Genomic DNA, 26,618 nt, shown 5'->3' with positions numbered 1-26,618 from the left:
TATATGTAGTTTGCTGATATAGGCAAACTGTGCTGCGGGATGCAGCAGCATCCATCTCTGAATAAGGCCTGCAGTCCACAGTCTCCCACTCTGTGGAACACTGGAGCAAGTGCGAGAGTCTGGTGGATCGGTAGAAGAATCTAGGACATTAATGTAAACATTGGTCCTTTTATACACTGGAATACAGTATTAATATTTAACATTATAGATAGTCTATAGTATAGGCTTTATTAAACATTAAACTAATATAAATAAGTGATCAGGAAAAGGATAAACATAATATAATACATAAATAATAGAACACATAGATAATAGAACCAGTACTGCATTATATAAGCACATTCTCCAACCTCATGGTAAGGCTCCTGTGTCTTTTTCAAGGCAGCTGCTTTCTGGTTCAGTGCACTGATTGAGCGCTCAGATCCACACACACAGCAAACTACGTAGAAGAAGCTGCTACCACTGGGCATGTGCAGCAGCTCTGTCCTGTCCCTTAAACTGCATGATGTAGTAGTTGCAACTCTAATAATCATATTATGAGTCACTTGTCAAGAGAAGGGGTGTTTTTGAGCAATGGGACCCCCCCCAAATTTGCCTATCAATATACAAATTGTAGCGCCCAGCAGGGAATTAGATAGATATTCCTAATAAAATATCTATCCTAAAGTCTCTGCTTGTGCAACAGCGCAGACTCCCTCTGTCTCCTCTTTGGCTAGTAACAGCACTGCAGTTGTGCACTTTTTTAAAAACTTGTCACATGAACTGAAAGAGAAAGACATTTTGTATAAACTGCATGATTTCTGCATGATTTCATAGAGACAAATGTCCATGACTATAAAAAATACTGTGCTCTATGGTGATTGCAGCCAACCACATGCAGTTTTTTTTAAGTGGACAGTTTAGTGTTTTCTGATGGTTAATTATTTGCATAATATTACCTGAGCTAAAGCAACATTTTATGCTCCTTTCAGACATAAACATAACACCCCGGCTTCAACCTGGCTCGGACCCGGGGCACTAAGCACGGGCTTATACTGTGGTTTTCTGTACTTGTCCCTATTCATACATAGGTGATAACCTGGTTATTCCCAGGTTATTACATTTCACAACATTGTGCTTGTGTATTAAAGGGGTATTAGTGGGAGTAACGTTTGCCCTGGTGGAACTCCCTGAAAAGATTAAGGCCCACAGTCTCTAGCAACACAGTACATTTGATGGATGAACCCTTTCATTATCTGAGATGTATTACAATTATCCCTAGCTGAGAATAGAAGGATGATAGAACAATGATTATAGCTTTATTGCCCAACAGTGTTTTTGAATGTTGTTATTTCAGCCTCATCCGCTACTCTGAGCAGCTTTCTGAACTGGACATTGATGATAACTGCCTGGGAGAACTGCCAGCCGCTGACATCCTGGAGGCCCTGACTGACAGAAATCAAGGTGCTGTTTACAATATGCAAAGTACTGTCTGTTTTTAAGCTGAGTCATTTTTTATTGAAATTTTAATACTACAACCAAACAATAAAATAAATAAAACAAATTTACAGAGGCAGACATGAAAATCAAATGCGAAATACAGTTGACAACTCTCTTCTCATACAAACACTACAATCCCTAGGTCAGGGGTCTTCAACCCGTGGCCCGCGGGCCACAGGTGGCCCGCTGCTATGGTTTCCATGGCCCGCCGACGCGCCCGCCCGCAGCGCACATATGAACACAAAAAAAAATAAAATTTTTTTTTCCCTTTCCCGGAGTCATGTGACTCCCCCGCACTGTCACTGGTTGCCTGTGAAGAAGGGGAGTAGCTCCTCTTAGGCTGGTCAGTGGTCTGGTCACCCTTACTGTGTCTCCCTCCCTGTGTCTCCCTCCTCCTGCAGTGTTGAATAGGTGGGTGAGAGCGGCGGGGACCCGGCTGGGGGGGGTGCGGCAAGTTACCATTGAGAGCAGGGGGCAGTGCGGGAACCCGGCGGGCGGGAGCGGAGGGGGTGCGGCAGCATGTATGCAGCCTGAGCATGGCTGTGTGCGGCGGGGACCCGGCGCGGGGGGGGGGGGCTGCGGCAGGAGAATAAAAGTGTATAAGTGTTGAGGGCAGGGGGCAGTGCAGGAACCCGGCGTGCGGGAGCGGCGGGGACGGGGGTGCGGCAGCCTGAGCATGGCAGTGAATAAATTAGTATTGAGGGCAGGGGGCGTGGCGGGGGACCCAGCAGGGGGTGTATTAAGTATTAAGAGCAGAGATGGCAGGGAGCATGCTTTGACAATGCTGCTTTCTGTCTGTGATGGGGAGGAGGGAGGGTATGATAGCACCTATGTCTTGACATAGGCGCTATCATACCCTCCCTCCCCCCATCACAGACAGACAGCAGCAATATTGTGAAAGCATGCCCACATTATACCCACCAGTCCAGTGATACTGCCGTATGAGTCCAGTTCAGTGCTTACAGACCAACATCTTGAGAATACTCTGCGCATAGCGACTTCTAACATTGATGCCAACATCGACAAGCTGGCCAAGCAAAAACAATGCCAAGTTTCCCACTGATATGAACTTATTATAATAACAAAGGTAAAGTAGACCATGTTTCATTCATTAAATTACAATAATTATCTTTTGAAGTCTTTTTTATGGTCTTATGAGTCTAGAAAAGGTCTCATTACAATCATAAATTAAAATTTAGATTCTAAATACCGCAGTATAGCTTAGTGGCCCTCGGCTTCGTTTCATTTTTTTATGTGGCCCACACTGTCTTAAAGGTTGAAGACCCCTGCCCTAGGTCTTCCGGTCACATAACTTTCTTGGTTCTCAACCTAAGTATCTAATCTCTCTTTCAGTGTCTGCTTCTCTGATTCCATCTCCTTTTCTCTACCTCTATCAGTTGGAGTACCGTAAGGCTCAGTCTTAGGTCCTCTGCTTTTCTCAATCTATATCACATCCTTGACAAACTTATCAGCTCTCTCGGATTTCAGTATCATCTGTATGCAGATGATACTGAAATCTACCTATCCTCCCCAGATTTGTCACCATCTGTATTGGTCCCCGTCACAGAATGCCTATCTGCCGTTTCATCTTGTATGTCATTTAATCACCTCAAACTGAATATTTCCAAAACAGAATTAATTATATTTCCACCGGCCAATAATAGTTACCATCCTAATAACTCTATCACTGTTGATAACTAAACAATCAGCCCTACCCCACAAGCCCGCTGTCTAGGTGTCATCCTTGACTCTGAACTGTCCTTTGTTCCCCACATTAGATGTGTCTCAAAATCATGTTACATTCATCTAAGAAACATATACAAAATACGTCCATACCTTACACAAGACACTGCTAAAACTCTAATCCATGCTCTCATTATCTCCCACATTGATTATTAATTATTATTACCAAAAAGAGACTCTCACCACTATAATCCATTCTGAATGCAGCTGCAAGGCTAATCTTCCTCACTAGATGTTCATCGTCTATGTATCCACTATGTCCTGACATACTATCCACTATCCACTGACCTGGGAGGCTGATGCAGATAAGGGGGTGGTGGTGGGGGTGTTCAGAGGACCCGGCCTCTCAGCAAGACCTGGAGCACGGCCGGTTAAAGGCTTGCAGGGGTCCCATGGCAAGTTAGTTGTGAGGGCACCCACCAATAAATTGATGCCACCCCCCACCGCAGCCAATACTTTGCCCATTTCTTCGTCTCCGGACTGACCGCTGACCGTCAGCGCCACATCATATAACATCATGTCCGTGACACTGCTGAGAATTAACTCCTCATGGACATGATGTAGTACTCCACCACGGGCAAACAGCATTTTGAGTGTTGCATCATAACTGGGATTTGCTTGTTGCAGAAGGAGGCGTCTGGTATAAGTATACACCACATGCATGTATGTGTGATCCTCTGCTGCGACAGTAAGGTCAGGAAATCTCTGTCGTAAGATGGAGACCCTGGCTTGAGCACTCCCACAAAAGAACCATCCCCATATGGCTACATACTGTCAATCAATTGATGTCTGCAGCAGTGATGTGCGGTGAGGTGAGGCAGAGCCTTTCCTGTCATATTAATGTATAAGTCAGAGTTTTGACTATATAAAGTATTAGCTGAATACCCATGCTTCGCTACGGAATTTAAAGTATTTCTGTGAGTATAACTTTACTTTTGAAGGACATACTGGTAAACTAATTAGACTTAATTGAGACACTATCCTCTCCTGATTGGAAATAGGTTGGTTAAGTACTTATATCTGAAATATATATATATATATATATATATAAAAGGCAATTACCACTGACTCATCACAAAATCTCCTAAACCATAAGGCTGCACTTCCTTGCCAGTGGCAGTTTTAGAGCAGTCCATTACTCAAATAGGGAAGCCATACTCAGCGATGTTTGACAGTGTTTAGGGGTGGCAGTTAGTGTGGCTCCCCCATTTGAATAATGGAATGCTCTGCAACTGCCACTGCAAGTAAGCCCAGGAACAGAGCATTGTGTCCTTTCCCCTCCGCGACTTGGTAGCACCATGCACTCTTATTAGCCCCGACTGGGTGGGCTGCCTTAACTCTCCTCTGTGAGCGGGGAATTATCTCACCCCTTTTAACCCCTTTGTGGGTGGAATTTTGAAAAATATCTTGTTAGTGTGTGCCTACGTCACAAAAGCAAGCTACTGTCCAAATTTCAAGTTCCTAGTCCTTATGGTTCAGGAGATTTTATGATGAGCCAGTGGTAATGTATTTGCCTTTTTTATATATATATATATATATATATATATATATATATATACATAGGTATGAAAAATACAAAGAGTATATTAGAAATATCTTCTTTGTATTCTTCTAATCATTTTTATAATCAAAACTCTGAAGTAAAAAGTCTATGGCAGGTGAGGCTCCTACCTTTTCCGCACCTCTCTGATCAAAACTCATCAAATGTTCAGCAGTATATACTGCTGCACCTGTATATAATGCCCACATGAACCCTTTGGCTTATATATTGCATGTAAATGTGGCTCTAGTACTAGCCAGTGCCTCCTGAGCCATTTACCTCACCGCACGTCCCTGGTCTGCAGGCTAACTACAGCCAATAGCGCAGGACCGTGTGCTGCATATGCGCAGTGCGTGTCAGGCGCATGCACAGTGTACCGTACAGGACCAGTACTGCACGTGCACAATATACTGATCCTAAGTAGATTATCATATTAAGCTTACAAAAGAAACAACTGTAGAATTTGTGTGTAAATGTGTACATGTAGAGTCTGCACATGTGCTAGTAACAAATAAATCAAATAACACACTGTCGCCTAGCTAAAGACATATGCACCTTTTCATGTGTACTCTCTCTCCATACACAGCAGCAACCAAGAGCACACACTGTTGCAGGCTTGTGATGGGGGCGGGCACTTCACAGTATTAGGCCCCTCACTTGCGAATCACACCATTATATCAGCGAGGGAGCGGAGCTCCGATCATCAGCCATGGACACCCACTGAGAAACGGAGACAAAGTTGTCTCCGTCTCGAAACAAAAGCGAAAACATCAGGGACAGGAGTCCCTTTGTGCATTACTGATCTGCGCTGCTGCCAGGAGTCGTCCAGAGTGGTGCAGAGTGGGCCAGGTTCCGGTACCGTTTGCAGCAGTGTGGGGGCCCCTGGGCAACTGCCCCTTCCACTAGCCTATAATCTGTCCCTGCCCAGGTCTCTACAGCAAGCCTAGGCCTGGGTAAATAGTACCCTCCCCCCCTTTTTTTTTTTTTTTTGCACATGTCACAATATATGCAAATTTGCAATAGTCCAAGCAAATACATTTTAGAGTTTAGTAAATTAAACTGTGCATACTATATTACATAATCATATAATGTGCCTTTGTGATGTCAGGCTGACAATTATTGTCTGAACGGCAAATTGCAGGCTTACTTGGCCTCTCTATTCTCATCTGACATTGGATCCTATCCACAGGAAAGTTACCACGATTGAAAATAAAAGTCACAGCCCAGATATCACCATTTACATTTAAAGCCATCTTAAAGCAGAGTGGAAAACTGAAGGTCTTGAAAAAGAAGAGAAAAAAGAAGGTGCATTTGTTATAATTAAGTATTAATTCAATGGAAGTTATTTACATCATAACAAAAAAACTAAAACAATTCCTATATTGGAAAGGTTTAAACATCACCTTAAAGCATTGCTTAGGGCAGTGGTTCTCAAACTGTGTGCCTAGGCACCATGGGGTGCCTCGGGACATTTGCAGGGGTGCCTTGGATTGGTGGTCCAGCACCAATTCAAATTATTTATGGTCAATGTAAATGAATGTATGGTTGTCAATCATAACATATGTGGACAAACAGAAGTAAATCTTATCCTTCACCACAAAATTTAACCTAATAGTGGCATAAAAACGGGTGCCGTGAAATAAATTCTGATACACTAGGGCACTGTGATTCAAAAAAGTTTGGGAACCACTGGCTTAGGGGCAGATTACTAAAGTTTCTACAACAGACAAGTGGAGATTTTTCATATACTATAGAAATCAATCAGATTCTGTCTATCATTTTCTAGAGTGCAATAGAGAAACGATACATACAGAATACATACGATTCCCCGGCGGACTGGATGCCGGCTGTCATGACCTCGATAGCGGGATCCCATCCGCCAGAATGGCGGCAATGGGGTGAGCGCTAGGAAGCCCCTTGCGGGCATGGTGGCTCACTGCGCTTGCCACAGGTTAAGTTCTCCCTCTATGGGTGTCGTGAACACCCACAGAGGGAGAATAGCCTGTGTCGCCGGTATTCTGGTTCATTGCCTGTCGGGATTCTGACGTCAAAATTGTGACCGGCGGGATTCCGACTGGTGGGTGGTATTTTAACGCTTCACATACCTACTGTACAATCTGATTGGCTGCTATGGGAACACAACCACTTTTCATTTTTAGAAACTTTAGTAAATATGCCCCCTGGAGTTTAGGCACCAACTCTTATTTGTTTAACTTCTCAGCTTTTCTCCCAAAGTATTGCTCTTTATACTGTAATTATTATGGTATTTGCTGATTGCCTAGCACTATTGTCCTATATAGGGCTGTAGTCAGAGGCGGAACTGTGGGAGGCAATGGAGTCGGCTGCCGCCGGGCTCCTGACCTGCATTGGGCTCTTCACCATTGCCTCCCACTGCCCGACAATCCATCCCCGCATCTGACTGGACAGAGGAGCGTGTCAGTGTCATGATACGGCAGCAGCAGCTGCCACCTCATATGCAGAGAGACGAGCTGGCAGCTGGCTGCAGCTAGGGGGTGCTCCAGCGCACAGCTGCTCACAGAGACTTCCAATTGAGCTGGGCCATCTGAAGCTCTCTCTTCCTCCGTCCTGGTGATAGCAACAGGTAGACACTGGCACCACCTGCCTCCAGCTGCTACATTGTGTGTGTGTGTGTGTGTGTGTGTGTGTGTGTGTGTGTGTGTGTGTGTGTGTGGTGTATGTCTGTGTGTGTGGGGAGTGTGATGTTAGTGTATTAGAATGCTTAATATTTGTAGACACTCCCTTAGTAATATGTGTAAGCCTGAATCTTCAGTGATGGTCCCTGGGACCAGGGGGATGCTGGGAAGTGGGTGGCCCAGTGTACAGTGTGCCTGGAGTTGGTGATGGAATAAAACAGCACAGCAGTGAACTCACATGTCTCTGTGTCCTTATGACTGGATTTACAAACATATGAACAAAACATGGTGTCATAAGAAGTTTAACTTGGACCGCTAGTGCTCTCAGAGTGTGAAAGAATCCTGCAGCAGTCTGTCAGGCTGTGATACTCAGTGTCTGCAAAGCCTGCCGTGTGCTCCTCTCTTCAAACAGTGAGTAACCATGGATAAACTGGCTTCTCCAACCGGCATGCTGATGTCTGGTAACTTGTCTGAAAACTGGAAAAGATTTAAGCAAAGGTTTAATATATATCTTGCTGCATGTGGAGCTGATACAGAGGCTGACAAAACTAAGGCATCAATTTTCCTCCATGTGATAGGAGAGGATTTGCTAGACATTTATAATAGTTTTCAGTTTGATGAGGGGCAGAATATGGTGCTATCTTCTATAATGCAAAAGTTTGAAGATTACTTTGTGCCAAGGAAAAATGTGACATATGAAAGATATAAGTTTTTCACATGTGATCAGAAGTCTGGAGATGGATTTGATCAGTATGTTACAGAGCTGCAATCACTCAGTAAAACCTGTGAGTTTAGTGATTTAAAGGATTCACTGATTAGAGATCGTATTGTCTGTGGAATACCTGATAATGGACTCAGAGAGAGACTGCTGAGAGAGCAAGACCTAACACTAGAAAAGGCAGTGACTATGTGCAGATCTGCAGAAATAACTAGATTTCAAGCCAAAAAGTTACACAAGGAAGCTGATGTACAGCACGCCAGTGACGTGCGGTGGGGTGAGGCAGGTGAGGCAGAGCCTTTCCTGTCATACTTACGGTTAAACCAGAGTTTTGACTGAATAAAATATATGAAAAATACTGATAATTTGTTTGAAATATCTTCTTTGTATTATTCTAATAATTTTTATAGCCCAAACTCTGGAGTAAAAAGTCAATGGCAGGTGAGGCAGTGCCTCACCTGTGTATCCTTTCCACACATCTCTAATCAAAACTCACCAGATTTCCAGGAGTTTATAATGCTGCACCTTTGTATAATGCCCAGATGTACCCTTTGGCTCATATATTGCATGTAAATCTGGCTCTGGGGTTAGTCAGTGCCTCCTCAGCCATTTAGCTCACCACACGTCCCTGCAGCACGCACATATGGTGCAGAAAACAGAGCCAAGCAAACCTCCATTCTCAAGAATGAAGCAGTCTAAGCCACAGTCTAACAAGGAAATGTGTAGTAGATGTAGAAATGCTCACAAAATGTGCCCTGCTTATGGTAAAACCTGCATGAAATGTGGTAGACTTAATCACTTTGCCAAATGCTGTAAAATTAAAAGTGAAACCAAAGTGCATGCTATTAAACAAACAGAGGAATTCTTTGTGGATTGCATTGAACTTTGCAGTGCAGTTAAGAAAGAATGGATTGTCCCTTTAACTGTGAATGAGATTGTCATTCCCTTTAAGCTTGATACTGGCGCGCAGGTGAATTTAATATTGTTTCAAGACTATAAGACTTTTAGAGTAAAACCTAAAATTCATCCAGCCAAAGTGAAAGTTACAGGGTACACTGGGGAGGAAATTCCTGTGAAAGGTACATGCTTAGTGACACTGAAATATAAGGGACAACAGTTTAAAACATCTCTACTGATTGTGGATAAAAATGTGCAACCGATTTTAGGATTAAGTTCCTGTGAGAAACTAAGCTTGCTATAGAAAGTTTTTATGGTGACATCACAAATAGAAGATGACTGCAAATCGATGTTTACAGAATGGACTTTCTCCTGCACAAATGCTGATGGGAAAGAGGATAAGAGCAAATCTCCCGATACATGATGAACTGCTTAATACACATCACTCAGCGTTGGTCAGACTGAGTAAGGAACGTCAACAGGCGAAACAGAAACTGTTCCATGACAGGCGAGCAAAAAGCTTATCTGATCTAAAATCAGGTCACCAAGTCCGTCTCAGAGATCACGAGAAAGGTATTTGGGTGCAGAAAGGTATTGTGCAAGCACAAGTAGCACCAAGATCTTATACTATACATACAGAGCGTGGAACGGAAGTAAGAAGAAATCGGGTGGGTTTAAGATCTCAACCTAACCATAATGAAGACAACATGACTGAAGAATACCCTTCATCTGACATGTATGATGATCCTCATAATGGTGAACAAACCACGATTCTAGAAAGGTCCAACATGGTAGATGAAACACAGACTGTGTATGAAAGACCCAAAAGGGAAATACGCAGACCTGAGAGACTCATTGAAACGTGTTAGATGATGTTCTTAATATGACATTGTTAATTGTTGCATTGAAGCGTACAGGGCTTATCTTTAAAGAAAAGAGGATGTGATGTTAGTGTATTAGAATGCTTAATATTTGTAGACACTTTGTTAGTAATATGTGTAAGCCTGAATCTTCAGTGATGGTCCCTGGGACCAGGGGGATGCTGGGAAGTGGGTGGTCCAGTGTGCCTGGAGTTGGTGATGGAATAAAACAGCACAGCAGTGAACTCACATGTCTCTGTGTCCTTTTGACTGGATTTACAAACATATGAACAAAACAGGGAGGGGGGGGGGGTGATTACCGGGGTATCTTTAATAAATGTTGGCAACACTGTGTTTATGTGTGTGAATGGTTTTAAGTGAGGTGTGTATGTCTGTGTTTTTTCAAGGAAAGTTGTGTGTTTAAGTAAAAGAGGCGTGTGTGTGTGAGTAATTGTGTGTATGTGAATGTGGCGTGTGTGTGTAATTGTGCGTGTGTAAGTGAAAGTGTCGTGTGTGTGTAATTTCTGTGTATAAATGAAATAGGCATGTGTGTGTATTTGTGTGTGTGAAAGTGATGTGTGTGTGTAATTGTGTGAAAGTGGTGTGTGTGTAAGTGAAAGTGGTGTGTGTGTAATTGTGTGTGTGTAAGTGAAAGTGGTGTGTGTGTAATTGTGTGTGTGTAAGTGAAAGAGGCATGCGTGTTTGTAATTGTGCATGTGAAAGTGACATGTGTGTGTAATTGTGTGTAAGTGAAAGTGGCACGTGTGTTTGTGTGTAAGTGAAAGTGACGTGTGTGTAAGTGAAAATGGCATGTGTGTGTAACTGAAAGTGGCATGTGTGTGTAATTGTGTGTGTAAGTGAAAGTGACGTGTGTGTGTAATTGTGTGTAAGTGAAAGAGGCATGCGTGTGTAATTGTGCATGTGTAAGTGAAAGTGACATGTGTGTGTGTAATTGTGTGTAAGTGAAAGTGGCACGTGTGTTTGTGTGTAAGTGAAAGTGACGTGTGTGTAATTGTGTGTAAGTGAAAGTGGCGTGTGTGTAACTGAAAGTGGCATGTGTGTGTAATTGTGTGTGTAAGTGAAAGTGACGTGTGTGTAAGTGAAAGTGGCATGTGTGTGTAATTGTGTGTGTAAGTGAAAAAAGCGTGTGTGTGTTTAAGTGAAAGCGGCGTGTGTGTAAGTGAAAAAGGTGTGTGTGCGTGTGTAAGTGAAACAGGCACGTGTGTGTAAGTGAAAAAGGCACGTGTAAGTGAAAAAGGCATGTGTGTGTAACTGAAAAAGGCATGTGTGTAAGTGAAAAAGGCGTGTGTGTGTGTGTATAAGTAGAAGAACTGTGTGTGCAAGTGAAAGAGGCGTGTGAGTTAGTGAAAAAGGCATGTTTGTGTAAGTGGAAGAGGTGTGTGTGTTTTAAGTGAAAAAGGCATGTTTGTGTGTAAGTGAAAGGTGTGTGTATGTCTATACTACTATTGTGAAAGGCATCTGAGTACGCTGCTACTGTTCAGCCTGAGTACCAGATATCTACATATGGCATATATGTGTGTGTGGGGGGGAAAGGGGGGCACCAACATTTTATCATGCCTCCGGGCGACTGGGGCGAACTTACGCCACTGGCTGTAGTACAGATAGCGGGACCGATTGCCTAGCATTACTATTCTATACAGGGCCGTAGTACAGATAAAGGGGCCGATTGCCTAGCATTACTATTCTATACAGGGCTGTAGTACAGATAGTGGGGCCAATTGCCTAGCATTACTATTCTATACAGGGCTGTAGTACAGATAGAGGGACCGATTGCCTAGCATTACTATTCTATACAGGGCTGTAGTACAGATAGAGGGACCGATTGCCTAGCATTACTATTCTATACAGGGCTGTAGTACAGATACAGGGACCGATTGCCTAGCATTACTATTCTATACAGGGCCGTAGTACAGATAAAGGGGCCGATTGCCTAGCATTACTATTCTATACAGGGCTGTAGTACAGATAGTGGGGCCAATTGCCTAGCATTACTATTCTATACAGGGCTGTAGTACAGATACAGGGACCGATTGCCTAGCATTACTATTCTATACAGGGCTGTAGTACAGATAGAGGGACCGATTGCCTAGCATTACTATTCTATACAGGGCTGTAGTACAGATAGAGGGACCGATTGCCTAGCGCTACTGTCCTGTATAGGACTGTAGTACAAATAGAAGGGCTGATTGCCTAGCACTACTGTCCTGTATAGGGCTGTAGTACAGATAGATGGGCCGATTGTTTAGCACTACTGTCCTATATAAGGATGTAGTACAGATAGATGGGCCAATTACCTAGTGTTACTATTCTAGCCAGGGCTGTAGTACAGATAGAAGGGCCGATTGCTTAGCTCTACTGTACTGTATAGGGCTGTAGTATAGATAGAGAGTCTGATTACCTACCGCTACTGTGCTGTCACCTGCAGGAAAGGCAGTTCCACTGGGAGGTGTTTTCTTCTCTCGGACTGCCATACCGGGCTGTGATTAGCAGGGAGAGCTGGCTTCCTGTGGGAAGCCACTCCCTGCCTTTTGGGCAGCCCTAACTGGCTTCTATGGGCTGCAGCATGCGCAGTACCATCGCGCTACTGCGCATGCGCCAGTCCCGGTGCCTGTCATTCTACATTGTGCAGGTGCCGGGACTCGGCTGGTGGTGGGAACAAGATGGCAAGGACCAGGCAGCATGGCCAGCGGCAGCCTCCCACCTCTACCCAAGTAGCTGGAATGGTGAGTTTTTGAAAACAGTGCATGCACCGATGTGAATGTACAGATTTCTACATACAGTATGTCCATCCAACTTTAAGTAAGACGGAACATGAGTAGATCTGTCTTTCTGTGAAATTGGACATTTTGGGTGACAATGTGTAATAGATTCTAGGATCTGGGTGGTATTCATGTGACCGGCGGTCAGCAGACCGATGGTCACATGACCTCCCCCAAAATCCCGCCCCCTCACTATCCCGACAGTCGGCATGCAGACCAACAGGGACTATTTCCAATCGTGGGTGTCCACGGCACCCATGTAGTGGGAATAGAACCTGTAGCAACCGCAGGTCACCACCAAGCCCGCAGCGTAGCGAGCCCACAAGGGGCTTGCTGCACTCGCCCCTCCCCTCTGCTGGGACCCCGGAATCGGTATGCTGACGGCGGTCAGGAGACCATCGGTCAGCCATACCACACCCCTAGGACCTTTGTGACAAGGTACATACATTAATAAGGGGTGAAGATACGCTTTCTGTTACCCAAGACTCGGTGCCTAACTCACCCACCCCCTTCCAACATAATATATAGTAGTCACCCTTGGCTTGCTTTAATATAGTTGTGAACATTTTACACACTGATAATGCCGATATTATCTTAGACCGCAAAGCTATACCACTAGATACACTATTACTGTGGAGCCGCTATGGCCGCTAGGCGGAATACACGTGCTACGCACTTTGTACGCTATTTGCGTACAGAGTCCTGCACGTGGTACGTACTTGGCGTACACACGCCGCGCTGAGTGTACAGAGAACACACAGCGAGCGCACACACAATTGATAACCTTTAAACCTTGTTAATGATATACTGTAATGATTTGATTATACTTTAAACCCTTATCAGCAAAGTACTGCAACGATGTTATCTCTTAAACCTTAAGTAGCACTGACGGTATAAAGTACCCGCAGTGCGTACACCTTATCAATACCTATACACCTTATACAGATAAATACGCTTTAAACCCTTGCAGGAAAGTGAAGACACAACACAGATTTGTAGTTGAAACCACAGGGTTCTAAGGCCACCGTGGATTGATTCCAAAAGGTAAACAGTACACATCATACACTACAGGCTAACAAGATAAATCTAAACAGAATAATGGCTACAGAGAATGTACATACGTGAGAATGTTCGCAAGCGCAACCCAGGCTGGTCCTCCGCTAGTCAGATAGAAAGCGTTCAGAGTCTTCTGACTGGCCAGGCAACAATGGGCTTTTTATACACAACATGCATACACAATGCAATGGTCACTGTAATCTCATTGTCCATTGGACACAGGGATGTGTCTTTACATTACAGAAGAGGTCATAGGTGGATTTGAAAGGGTGGGCGATGTCTTTCCCCAACTGCTCTTGTGGGTGGTATCCTCTGGATTCCCGCCGCATACATAATATACTGTAAATACAGTTAATGTTCATATTCTACTTTTGTACATAACCATACTCAGGAACAAGCGATCTTTCTCTAACTAACACCGGAATGTTACCCTCAAAATACCCTACAGCTGGATACTAGACATCACCTTCCAGCCTTTATCTGACCCTTCCTATCATGCAAAGGCGAATCTTTTAGTCCATGAACTGTTTAAACTATTAATACTCGCTGACATGGTCTAGGGGAACTATATCTACAATGTACACTATAAGGGTTAAATATGTAATGTTCTAATAACCCTCTATGCGTTCACAAACCCTACCATAAATGCGCATACCACGCGCTAGGGCGCATGGCCGTGAAAAGCTCCGTTACGCAAATTGCGGATATGCGCACACACGGCAGAGTGAGTGCATGCGCAGCGGGCATGTGCATGGTGTTAGTACAAGGCATATGCATTACAATATTTTTCGACTTTGACAGTCCACCCTTTGGCAGTCAACAATAACTGCCATTATCTAATCATTAAACAGAAAAATATACAATACAATATCTATAAAATAATTGGATGGTAAGATGAGAGGAGTAGGCGGGAAATGTATGACCTAGTGGGATAGTAAAAGCATTTATGTATGAAATCCATGTCTGAGGGGCATGTATCATTGTGCCGTACATGTTCTAGATAAGCTTCGAGGTATTGCGAAGTATACATTAAATCCTTCTTATCCCGTATCAAGGGTCTGTAAGTGGGCCAACAAACACTACCGAGCTCGTTTCGGCTTCTTGTTCCAACAAATGGGGTGCACATTTAGTTGATAATACATGGAGGGGGAACACATGTGAATGCTAATATGTGTATATATATATATATATATATCCTTTTGACTATGTGTGACACTACCTGAAGGTTGTAGAGATGAAGATAAGACACATATCACAAATACTTTCACATAACATTTGTTCAATCGTTCTTGGGTGTTGGTTGAAGTCTTGTCCGGATGGGTGTATCTTTGCTGAAAGTGTTAATCAAAGTCTTTTCTGGATGGATGTATTGTTCATCAAAAGTCTTTTCCGAATGGGTATTGTTCCTCAAAAGTCTTTTCCGACTGGATGTATTTTTGCTTGAGGGAAAACAAAGGAGAAACGGGTGAAAGAAACGGACCGTGGAATCACGTCTTATCACAACATTGTCTCTATTGATGGGTCATAAATTAAATCAGTTGTTGCAACAATGCCCCTGCTCCTCAAACTCATCACCTTGGTACCGCGCTTGCGCCGCGTTAAAACTCGAACACATCTAAATATCAAACCAATCATTATGACAACGTGGCGAGCGATCACTGGTCTGATACGCTGCAGTAAGGAGAGAGCATCGGACTCAGCCGCCGGAGCTAGCGGCACCCGAGCACCTGTCAGTGTTACATGTACACCGAGGAAGTGGTAAGCGATATCACCCCGATATGCTGCTACATTAAACAGAGCAGAACTGGTGCGGTGTCGACTTGGGGTAATTAATAGAGGTCTAATCTATAATCAACAGTGCACTTGTTTTGTATTCATCTGACTTTAACCTGAACAAAGCAATTTCAAATATCAGTCTGCTATATGGATAATATCCAGACTTTCAGCATCTAAACATCAGCTGCCAACTTTCAGGACATATTAATCCATACATCATCATCATATCAGGTTATCAGTGCACTAAATTGTGTGGAATTATATGAAGTTTTAGTGCGTATTTTTATTGATTTTTATTGGCTTTAATCTAGTATTAATTATGTATACCATATTATGTGATCACTGTGTATATTAAAATTGTGATATTTCAGCGGAGTCTGCCTGCGCTCTCTTGTTTAGATTTTGTTTTTCCACTTGCTTAGGGATTGCTAATACCCTAATCCTCTGGGAGCGGCAGGCAGCATTTTCAACATAGGCTCAAGGAGGCGCCTTTCTTTCTTGTAGTTCATTATGACAACTCCCAGGATGCAAAGGAGAAACTTTCCTACACTCACGATAACATTTTGAGCCCATTCTCCTAATCCTGAGAACCAATTGCGTGGGTACAACCATGAGACCCAGCCGGTCAGTTTATTACTCACAGCAGTAAGGGTAAGGTTGTGTCTCCTCCGGAACTCCCACTTCAATTGCAAAATATCGTCCATCTTTTGATCTATGACCTCGGTTGGATCATCAGTGCTGTTTGTAATGTACGTGCAGCACTTCACACCATACTGAGTTGCCAAGGTGACACAGTACCCGCCTGTCACCGCTGTGATATAATTTAGAACCATCCTGTGCTGGATCAGTTCCATTTTGTAAGCTTGCAACTCCCTCCCTGTATACCTGAAGGTGTCATCATACATCTCGGTGATATTATCTATCAGGTTCGCTAGCGCATGAATATACCTGAAATTTATAATTCCTCCGGTGGTACGGGTGATATCTAACGCGAGCAGGAATTGAATCCCGGTGGATTCGTGGATCAAATCAGAGGCTGCGTGCTCTGTCCTATCTATAAGGTGTCTCTTAACGATGTGTTCATAGTGAGTGTGAGTGTAAGGAGCTTGAGCATTGCGGTGAACATCTTTCATCTTATTATGGGTTATGGTCATAACTTCTGGCAACACTCTTCCAATGTAACACAATCCCTCTGAGTTTGGGGCAAGCCACTTATACGCCTTCCTCCCGCATATGAAATAAGCATCATCGGGGAGAACATATGGGACAGAATATGACATTACCATATTGCAAACCTTCCAAGTGAAAAATCCTATCCCTAACTCTCTCATCTGTTCAGTACACATATCAGGCTGTATGATATGCGCACAGTACCCTGGTGATACTTCTCCAACCCGCATGGTCCTACTTCCTAGAGTATACCTGTACCGAAAATACCTTCCACCGTCGGCTATTTGGCGTATAAGTTCTGTGTCTACGGGCATTCTGTCGGCTCTGTGTGAAAATGCCATGGTTTGGTTATTCCATGTCACTTCCCAATTTCCCGGCTTTCGGGAATTGGAAATGTTGAAACATACTAAGGATCTATCCACATGATATTGGTGGAGCTTCAAACTAGGGGGCCTAGAAATATTACATTTCTTGTCCACCGGTCTCCCACCCCTTAATTCAAGTACCTCATCTAATGTTAAAGGATACGGTACTAGTCCTGACTTGCTCTGACCTTGAGGTACTTGTGAGCACACCCAGCATTCTGTTTGGTTTAAAACCTTACCCACTAATGAGTGATAATCGCTCAATGGATGACGGTCCATGTTAATATTAAGGCTGGACTGACATCTCTGGATGCACCCGTCCTCAACTATGTTTTCACAGTTTCTACAAATACAATTTTCCTCAGCCAATAACCCTTCACAGTGCCTCCTAGTTTCTTGACTACTAGATCGTTTTCTGATACTCACCTTTGCTAGATGGATGTGTTGCCCTTGGAATTCCACAAATCCGTCCTTGCCATCAGAACCCATTCCAGATCCTTTCTCAAACTCTCTGGTACTCTCACCGAAACCGACTGCTCTGGTCAACAACAGGGTCAACAGAAAAACCCGGAATGCAGTCTCTTGGGGTAAATCCATCTTGTTAAGGGGAGAGAAAAAGGAGCAAGGAAGGGGGAGGAAAGGAGGGTAATGGAGAAAATAATAAAAAGGAAAAAGAAAAACTGGTACGACAACCGCCTCTAGTCTTGTTGTTCTCCATGCTCAGGTGCCGTCTCAACAGTGCTGCCTCTCAACCTTCCTGGAACAGACACTCCAGTGATACGATGTTCTCTCCGAGTCAGCGACCTTTCTGTAGGGAACATAAATCTTGCATTACCATGTGTTTAACTGTTGTGTGAAATAAACCATCCGTAGAAAATGAAAAAAAAGAGAGAGAATAATAAAAAGAAAATTTGTCAGATTTGCGTTCACCATCAGGCTGCCACACCATCATGTCTATCGGTATCTCTGCACATTCTCCCTTCACCAGTATTTCCACTCTCCACCCTCTGTGCATGGCCAGGCACAATGATGCTGGTGAGATATACTGGGGTTGGGCAGACCTCTGAAAAGACAGAGTAGATATGTGACGTTTGAGCTGTAAATCTGTCGGTGAACGTCAGAGATGAAGAGGAAACTTTAAAGATAAATCACAGAGTTTACCTGGCCACCCCTGCATCTACAAGGCATGATCTACCAGCTACATCAACTGTGACCTCAGGTTTACTACCAAGGCTAGCAATCAACTTCACTGGCTGCAGACTATGGGTGCGGGCCAAAATTTTTCCTATGTGATCCCTGATCCCAATTACGTGTATCATAACTTTGCTCGTGTTCTTGTCTAGGGGGTCTGAATTTATGTGTGCTGTTACAGTTGCTGGCATAATGCCCTTCCCTTTTACACAGATAACAAACTCTTGGCTTCCTCCATGTGCCAGGGGCCTGGGGTTTTGGTCGAGTTGATGCTTCCAGTGCTTGGATGCTCATCACCATCAACCGCTCTCCCTGTGCCTCTCTGGTTCTTTGGATATTACAGTCATGCTCGATAGCAGACTCTCTTAATGCAGTCACCGAGATACCTCTCCAGTTAGGTTGAGTGGTTTGTACCCTTGTTCTCAACGTTTCTTTCAAACCGTCCATTAATACGGACACAGCTACCTCTCTATGATGTACATTTTCCTTAATGTCCTTGACCCCAGTGTATCTAGCCATTTCCTGCAGTGCTCGATGGAAATATTCAGAAGCAGTTTCACCTTCTTTTTGTCTAATGGAGAAGATTTTATTCCACTTGACAACCGTTGGGAAATATACTCCTAACTGCAGATTGATCTGTTGTACATTCTCCTGAGTGTATTCATCAGTGAGAGGTACTTCTGCATCTAATTTACAATCAGCAATGAATTTCACAGGGTCAATATTGGAGGGCAAACATGCCCGTAGCACTGTCCGCCAATCTTTGTTTGTGGGTTCGGTGGCATTACCTAATTCTTTAATAAACCTCTGGCATGCGACTAGATCTTTTCTGGGATCGGGAAATTCAGACATAATTGTCCTCAATTCTGCCCGGGACCAAGGACAATGCATAGCAATGTTTCTGACTGGAGGGATTCCCTGAGCGTCAGTCTTCCCATTGGGGACTGCGATCACCCTGACAGGATTTAGTTCAATTACATCATTCTGGGTTGCTTCTACAATGTGAGGTGCAATTGTCTGCAAAATGCACTGTACCGTACTTACCTGTGGACACGACCTCACTTATCCCTCTGCTAGGGGGCTTTACTACTGCTCTTACCGGTTAGGCCGTGCCCACCTGGGTGTCCTGTATGGTGGATGCTGGAGAAAGTGCCGATATCGTGCTGGGTTCAGCTTCTTGCTCGTATTCCTGAGGGAAGTTTAAGATGGGATACAACTTGCACGGGTTAGCATTAATACATTTATTAAGTTCACTCTTATTATCATTACTACATTTATCAATTTTACTCTTAGCATATATCAGTATGTCATTGTCTGTAGCCACTTTCTCCCCTGTAATATACGGTGGTGGTGTTGCGGTTGCCATCAGTTTCCTGCTAGGGTTGGAACCGGCTGTGTAAGCTAGTTCCCTCTGCATATCACCCTCTTGCTGCCATAAATTTAAACAGTTTGTGTGTCTAATCCTTTGTTTTTGAGATTTTATCAGACAGATCCTAAGCCTTAGATTATGCAATACCTCTGAGTCAAAACTACCTATCCCAGGAAATGGTGCTTTATCCCCCACAGTCATTCGTGTCCATTTATCACAAAAGGTCTGTGTGGGGACCATACTTCCCCCACATTACTAACCGAGCTGACCCCCTGGGTCTGAAATCTGCAGTCTGAACCCTGACTGCTGAACGTCCCTGTGTTGTGCACTTGGCTTCCATTGTGGACCTTTTTAACACGGGAAAACTTCCTAAAATGCACCAAACACAGTAGTCTACCGGTGGAAGTCCTCAAAGTTCTTCCACTAACTTCTTCTGCTCCGAGTAGCACGGATCCGCCTTTTAGCAGACACGTGTAGCCGTTGCAGGCCCTACTTCGACCTATATCCCCTGGGCCTTTAGGTACCCAGTGAATATCTGCCTCTGGAGATTTTCCTGAGAGACCAGCGAAAACTCCCTAAACCTTTACTTTACACAAATCACGCGTGTATGTGCTTCACAGAACGCTTATGATGACGAGATTTACGCACAAATATGCAAAACTTCGTATCACGTTGCGCCGTGTATTGCCCACACAACCGTGCGGTCCAATCATACCGCTCATAGACACTTGCTATCTATAAGTGGTAGGATCACTGGAGTCTCCACACTGTGCTCCAAAACAGCCGGAGCGTAATACCACGAAAACTTTATCACACTCCGTTGCACGTATTCACCTAGACCGTGCTTCACCAAGCTTCACCAAGATTCACCAAGATCACCAAGCGGGGTTCAATATATTCACACCCTATTCAGCCCACACTAACATTCTATAGTTTTCTGATCAGAAAAATCCTTTCCTGTTAACTGATAGCTTTCCCCAGAGGTAATACAGAAAAAAAGTTTTTTAAACTAAATTTTGGAAACTGAACAAATTTGTGCTATTATCGCGTGGCTACCGTCTCGCGCTTAAACTAAAACAATGCTATTGTGTGATTTGTATTTAGCGGGCGTACTTTTACGCATGTTGCGTAAACACGCCACGTGCGTATGCCTTTACGTTGCGTACGCAGTCCCTACACTGTACGAGACACGTGTACAAAGGCCGTACATCCGCAGTACTACAAATCCCACACTTCTATAAATGTAAGCGATATTTAACTATAATCGCTTACTTAACACTACACACAGTTTCTACTGTATAAACCTTTACAACTAGGCCAGGTTGCGTGTGCATCTTACACTTATTTCCTTAACTATTAACTCTATATTTTAACTAAATAGCAACAAATTTTCTCAGTACAGGTCAAAATGAATCTAGTAATCAATGCTTACGGCAAGAATGCGAGCAGATATGCAAAGTACAAAATACAGGTGTATGCGTGTGTTGCGTGCGCATTTGGCGCCAAACAGAAATTTACAGATTTTAAAAATAGCTTTTGCGTTCTTACCTTACGGATCCCTCCAGCCTCCCTTCAAACCATGCAGGGCAGACGCTTATCTAATCAGCACTAGTGTATCCACCGACCAAGAGAAGGTTTACAGGGGATACCTTTCCGCCCTTTGCTGATAGATAAAGTCTGCGAAAACTCTGCTAGGCTGCGGGTATGAGAAAGATCCCGGACGAGCGCCCAATTGATAATGCCGATATTATCTTAGACCGCAAAGCTATACCTCTAGATACACTATTACCGTGGATCCGCTATGGCCGCTAGGCGGAATACACGTGCTACGCACTTTGTACGCTATTTGCGTACAGAGTCCTGCACGTGGTACGTACTTGGCGTACACACGCCGCGCTGAGTGTACAGAGAACACACAGCGAGCGCACACACAATTGATAACCTTTAAACCTTGTTAATGATATACTGTAATGATTTGATTATACTTTAAACCCTTAGCAGCAAAGTACTGCAACAATGTTATCTCTTAAACCTTAAGTAGCACTGACGGTATAAAGTACCCGCAGTGCGTACACCTTATCAACACCTATACACCTTATACAGATAAATACACTTTAAACCCTTGCAGGAAAGTGAAGACACAACACAGATTTGTAGTTGAAACCACAGGGTTCTAAGGCCACCGTGGGTTGATTCCAAAAGGTAAACAGTACAAATCATACACTACAGGCTAACAAGATAAATCTAAACAGAATAATGGCTACAGAGAATGTACATACGTGAGAATGTTCGCAAGCGCAACCCAGGCTGGTCCTCCGCTAGTCAGATAGAAAGCGTTCAGAGTCTTCTGACCGGCCAGGCAACAATGGGCTTTTTATACACAACATGCATACACAATACAATGGTCACTGTAATCTCATTGTCCATTGGACACAGGGATGTGTCTTTACATTACAGAAGAGGTCATAGGTGGATTTGAAAGGGTGGCTTTCCCCAACTGCTCTTGTGGGTGGTATCCTCTGGATTCCCGCCGCATACATAATATACTGTAAATACAGTTAATGTTCATATTCTACTTTTGTACATAACTATACTCAGGAACAAGCGATCTTTCTCTAACTAACACCGGAATGTTACCCTCAAAATACCCTACAGCTGGATACTAGACATCACCTTCCAACCTTTATCTGACCCTTCCTATCATGCAAAGGCGAATCTCTTAGTCCATGAACTGTTTAAACTATTAATACTCGCTGACATGGTCTAGGGGAACTATATCTACAATGTACACTATAAGGGATAAATATGTAATGTTCTAATAACCCTTTATGCGTTCACAAACCCTACCGTAAATGTGCATACCACGCGCTAGGGCGCATGGCCGTGAAAAGCTCCGTTACGCAAATTGCGGATATGCGCACACACGGCAGAGTGAGTGCACGCGCAGCGGGCATGTGCATGGTGTTAGTACAAGGCATATGCATTACAATATTTTTCGACTTTGACAACACTTAAATGTACTGTATATAAGTTAAGGGCAAACCCATGTTTAGTCTTATTACATTAATATACCAGTGCTTGCTGCATTCATTCTGGGATTCTGTTGTGTCTAAAATGAAGCATGAAAGCTCCACTGTCTCAAGAGTCAAAAGTAAGTATTGCTGCTTGGTCCCAGTGACCACCATGCTAAACAGAGACCATTACAGTGACCTCCATATAATACAGAGAGCATCACATGATCTCTATATAATACAGAAAACATTATTGACAACCATATAATACAGAGAGCATTGCCATAACTACCATATAATGCACAGAGCATCAGTGACTATCATATAATATAGAGACCATGACTGTGACTGACATATAATACACTGAGCATCAATGAAAGCCATAAAATACAGAGGACTTCACAGTGACCTCCATATAATACAGTGAACATCACAGCCATACAGCAGGGCCCCTGTCAGTTCTACAGACATTTATTACCTATTACCAGTTATTTATATAGCCAGTGCTGCAAGTATGGCGGTAGGGCGGTACGGCATACCTGTAAGAAAATCCCAGCAGGTACGCCGTACTGCAGGGCCGCCACCTTGCAGACACTGGTGCCTCTCCTCTCCTGCCTGCGAGTCCCCCCTGAGTACGTCAGTGGCGGTGGCGGCGTGTGCTAAGCCGGTTCGTGAGCCAATCAGAGCTCGCGGACAGGCAGCCAATCAGGAGCCGCTGCTGCCGGACCACGAGCCCTGATTGGCTTGCGGTCCGGCGCCAGTTTAGGAGACTGGACTGATTATTTGTAAAAAAATAATCAGCATTGCAATTGAGCAGATCTACAGTATGTAGTGTGTAGCATCACATCCAATCTCTTGCAGCCACACACTATATAGATCTTCTCAGCTGCAATGCTGATAATTTTTTCAAAAACTACAAGGTTAGCTTTAAATAGTTAGAATTCGCTAGCTTAGGCTTATCTACCTTTCTATGCAAGGACAAATAACTCAATGAATAGATTGACTGCAATGCCACAGTCAATGGGTTCGAATCCTATGTATGTCAGCATCTTGAAATGTATAGGTATTAGTGGCAGAAAGGGTCAGGGTAGGAGACAGAGGTGGCCAGGAGCATCAAAAAGGGGGGAAGCTGCGAGTGACAGTAATTAAATACATAATTGACAAGTACCAAAAAGAGCGCCCCCTACCCTGCAGCGCTATGTGCTGTGCCCCCTACGCACACCTAGTTACGGCCCTGCAGACACAATAAGTCTAGCAGGGGGATTTGTTAACGTCTTGTATATTTTGAGGACTGTGTAAAAAAGCAGAACCTTTGGGAATGTTACTATTAAAGCCTGCTGTAGTTCTGGCGTGATGGTGGGTCAGAATCACAAGATCCAGCCATCTGCAGCATGCAGAATCAGCATTCATTAGTGAGTCTAATCTCGGAGTCCAACAGCAGCAGCGGTTACACTGTCACTTGCTGCAGAGCAGGCTGAGCGGTACCAGATGGGTGCCACCTTGTGCCCTATTGTTGGTGTTAGCAGGACTCCTGGGACAGAGCCGATTAACTCTGCAGCAACAGCAGGTGTGCTGCAGAGCTCCATTAGAAGAGCAACGGTAACACTTGGATCCTGCTGTGAACCACACAGGTGCTGCTGTACATGCAGGTGCCCCTTCAGGGCTTGGACCCTGGAGTCAAGCATCTCCGTTGCCTCTGGTGTTCCACCCCTGCCTCTGAATCAAGGCCTATGGGAGCTGCAATTCAACAACTCCCAACAAGATGCAGACTGATTGACAGTAAGAATATTTCACATCTGATGCTGTCATTATAATGGTATTTTATATTATCCACAGAAATCCTGAATAATGCTGCTAAACTGAACGGAGATGAGGTTCTGGATTTTACAAAATCTCTACATTTTATCACCATGACGACATGACAAAGAGCAAAACTTGGACAGATATGAAGATTTGTGATACATCTGTCAGACACATTCTTACCTGGTGTAATACAGTATGGCCCAGATTTATGAAGCCCTGGATAGTGATAAATTGCATGGTGATAAAGTCCCAACCAATCAGCTCCTAACTGTCATTTTCAAACCCAGCTTGTAACATGGCAGTTAGGAGCTGATTGGCTGGTGCTTTATACCCGTGCATTATATCACTGTCCAAGGCTTTATAAATCTAGGCCTGTATTCCTTATCAGAGACTAAAACTCCCCAGTACTAGGGGGTATGCCGTTACACTGACCGGGGTCAGTACAGAGGTGCTGACAAATGATAAGTGGGGTGTTCCCATGTTACTATACAGGAACTGTACCTCTGCTTGTAATATCAGTTACAGTGTATAACCTCTGAGCAATCTATACTCACTGCATTACAGCTGTTTAAATGCTGACTTTGGAACCGTGATGAAATAATATTGTTATATATGTTCTATTAAAATACTAAACTATAAACTCGTTAAAGACTACAGTAATTTCACTGCAGCGTTTGCTACGTTTACCTAATCCAATGAGAAAAACATACTATGGACCTCATTCTAAGTTGGATGCAAAGTGCTGACATGCAAATGCCCGTGCTGTCAGATTTACTATATTCTCCTAATGCCAGTATCCATCCGCCTCCGAGTGTCCTTGCGGCATAATACATATGCATCAATCCACCTGTTTACTCGACTGTAGCCATCAGCATTGCCACTTACACTCACCCCATGCTGGGTGCAAACCATCCATCTGACACAGGCTCATACAGTAATTGCCTACCCTCCCTCATTCTGCAGGAGACTCCCTGAAATAGTAGCAATCTCCCTGGCTCCCTGAATAGACCAGCAATCTCCCTTATTGCACCTTACCCCCATTATATAGCTGTTACATTCTTTGGAGGGAAAATAATTCATATGGGATCATCAGTGCCATTTCCCTGTATTGGTTATAAGGTACTTTCATCCCTTTGGCTACTTGCATTTTAAATAAGGTTTCTCATGGCCACTTACAGTATATGTGTATACAGTATACTAACTTTGGGGCTCATTTATGTTTGGATGTAAGTCATTTTCATGACACGCCTCTCAGTTGTAGCAGAACATGTCCGCACTGATAGGTGTTACTTTCACAATCTCCCTGAAATGCTTTTTGAAAAGTAGGCACACACACCATATTTGTTTTTCCTTCCTTTAAAGGGGTGGGGGTACCAAACTCTAACTTGCCTCCCGGCATCAGGCATGAACGTACGCGCCTGTATGTGTGATACCTGGCATCTGTCTATCCGGGACACTCTTAACTACCATTGCAGCTGCTGCCCGGTTGCTAGGCAACTAGGGCGGTCTGGACAGTGATCTGGAGACCGAAGGGGATTGGCAGCCCAGCAAGCGGGAGAACAGGGGGGCGGGACGGAGCCTGTAAAAAGACTCGGCGGCAGAGAGCGGGAAGGAGAGCCGCGGCTGACGAGGCAGGGTGTGCGCCCCGCCGCTGAGGTGAAGAGACAAGCGGGAGAGGAGCGACGCGCGCTACAGATCCCGGGTAACGAGGAGACTGGGTAGCCGAGAGTGCTGGCGGAAGCGACAAGAGAGGAGAAGCATCGTCGCATAGACGGAGAGCCAGACGCCGAGTGAGCAGATCGAGCGCCACTGCAGGGGACGATCCTGCGCCGGCCGGGAGTAACTACAAACAAGGGAACAGAGAGAAGCCACCGAACCAGGTACTTTAAAAAGTGACTTACAGTAACCTCTCCCCCATCACTCTGCCAGTGCGAAGCACCTGACAGGGGTACAGAGACTGTCGGCCGCACTTACCCCAGCCCTGACCGGTTGCAACTGCTTTCCTCCCCCGCATAATTTACACCCTCAGCACACCGCAGCACCATTAAGGAGGGAGTCCTCTGGGCCACCACAGGCCTGACAACGTGGACCGGGTGGGCTCAAAGCGCCACCTATCAGCGACCCCCGCGACTATCTCCCAGGAAAACGGGCCGGCCCTAAAGGAACAGCGCCATTGACCTGCATCCCCTCTCATGTTATACTTAGG

At 44.3% G+C, this 26,618-nt stretch overlaps 1 protein-coding gene across 1 annotated transcript in view; it reads left to right on the top strand.

Moving 5' to 3' along the window:
* LOC134911229 (uncharacterized) overlaps positions 1-25,045 on the top strand; it is a 107,916-nt gene extending 82,871 nt beyond the window's left edge. Inside the window, exons 9-11 of the mRNA XM_063919533.1 lie at positions 1,337-1,443; positions 5,952-6,067; positions 24,446-25,045. Of these exons, the coding sequence (XP_063775603.1) occupies positions 1,337-1,443; positions 5,952-6,067; positions 24,446-24,454 (232 nt within the window). The 3' untranslated portion in view covers positions 24,455-25,045. The remainder of the gene's footprint in view (positions 1-1,336; positions 1,444-5,951; positions 6,068-24,445) is intronic.
* The last annotated feature ends 1,573 nt before the right edge of the window (positions 25,046-26,618 follow it).

The sequence above is a fragment of the Pseudophryne corroboree genome, chromosome 4, assembly GCF_028390025.1.
Source record: "Pseudophryne corroboree isolate aPseCor3 chromosome 4, aPseCor3.hap2, whole genome shotgun sequence".
NCBI classification, from domain to species: domain Eukaryota; kingdom Metazoa; phylum Chordata; class Amphibia; order Anura; family Myobatrachidae; genus Pseudophryne; species Pseudophryne corroboree.
Note: the sequence above shows the minus strand (reverse complement) of the source record. Positions and strands in the feature narration are given on the sequence as shown.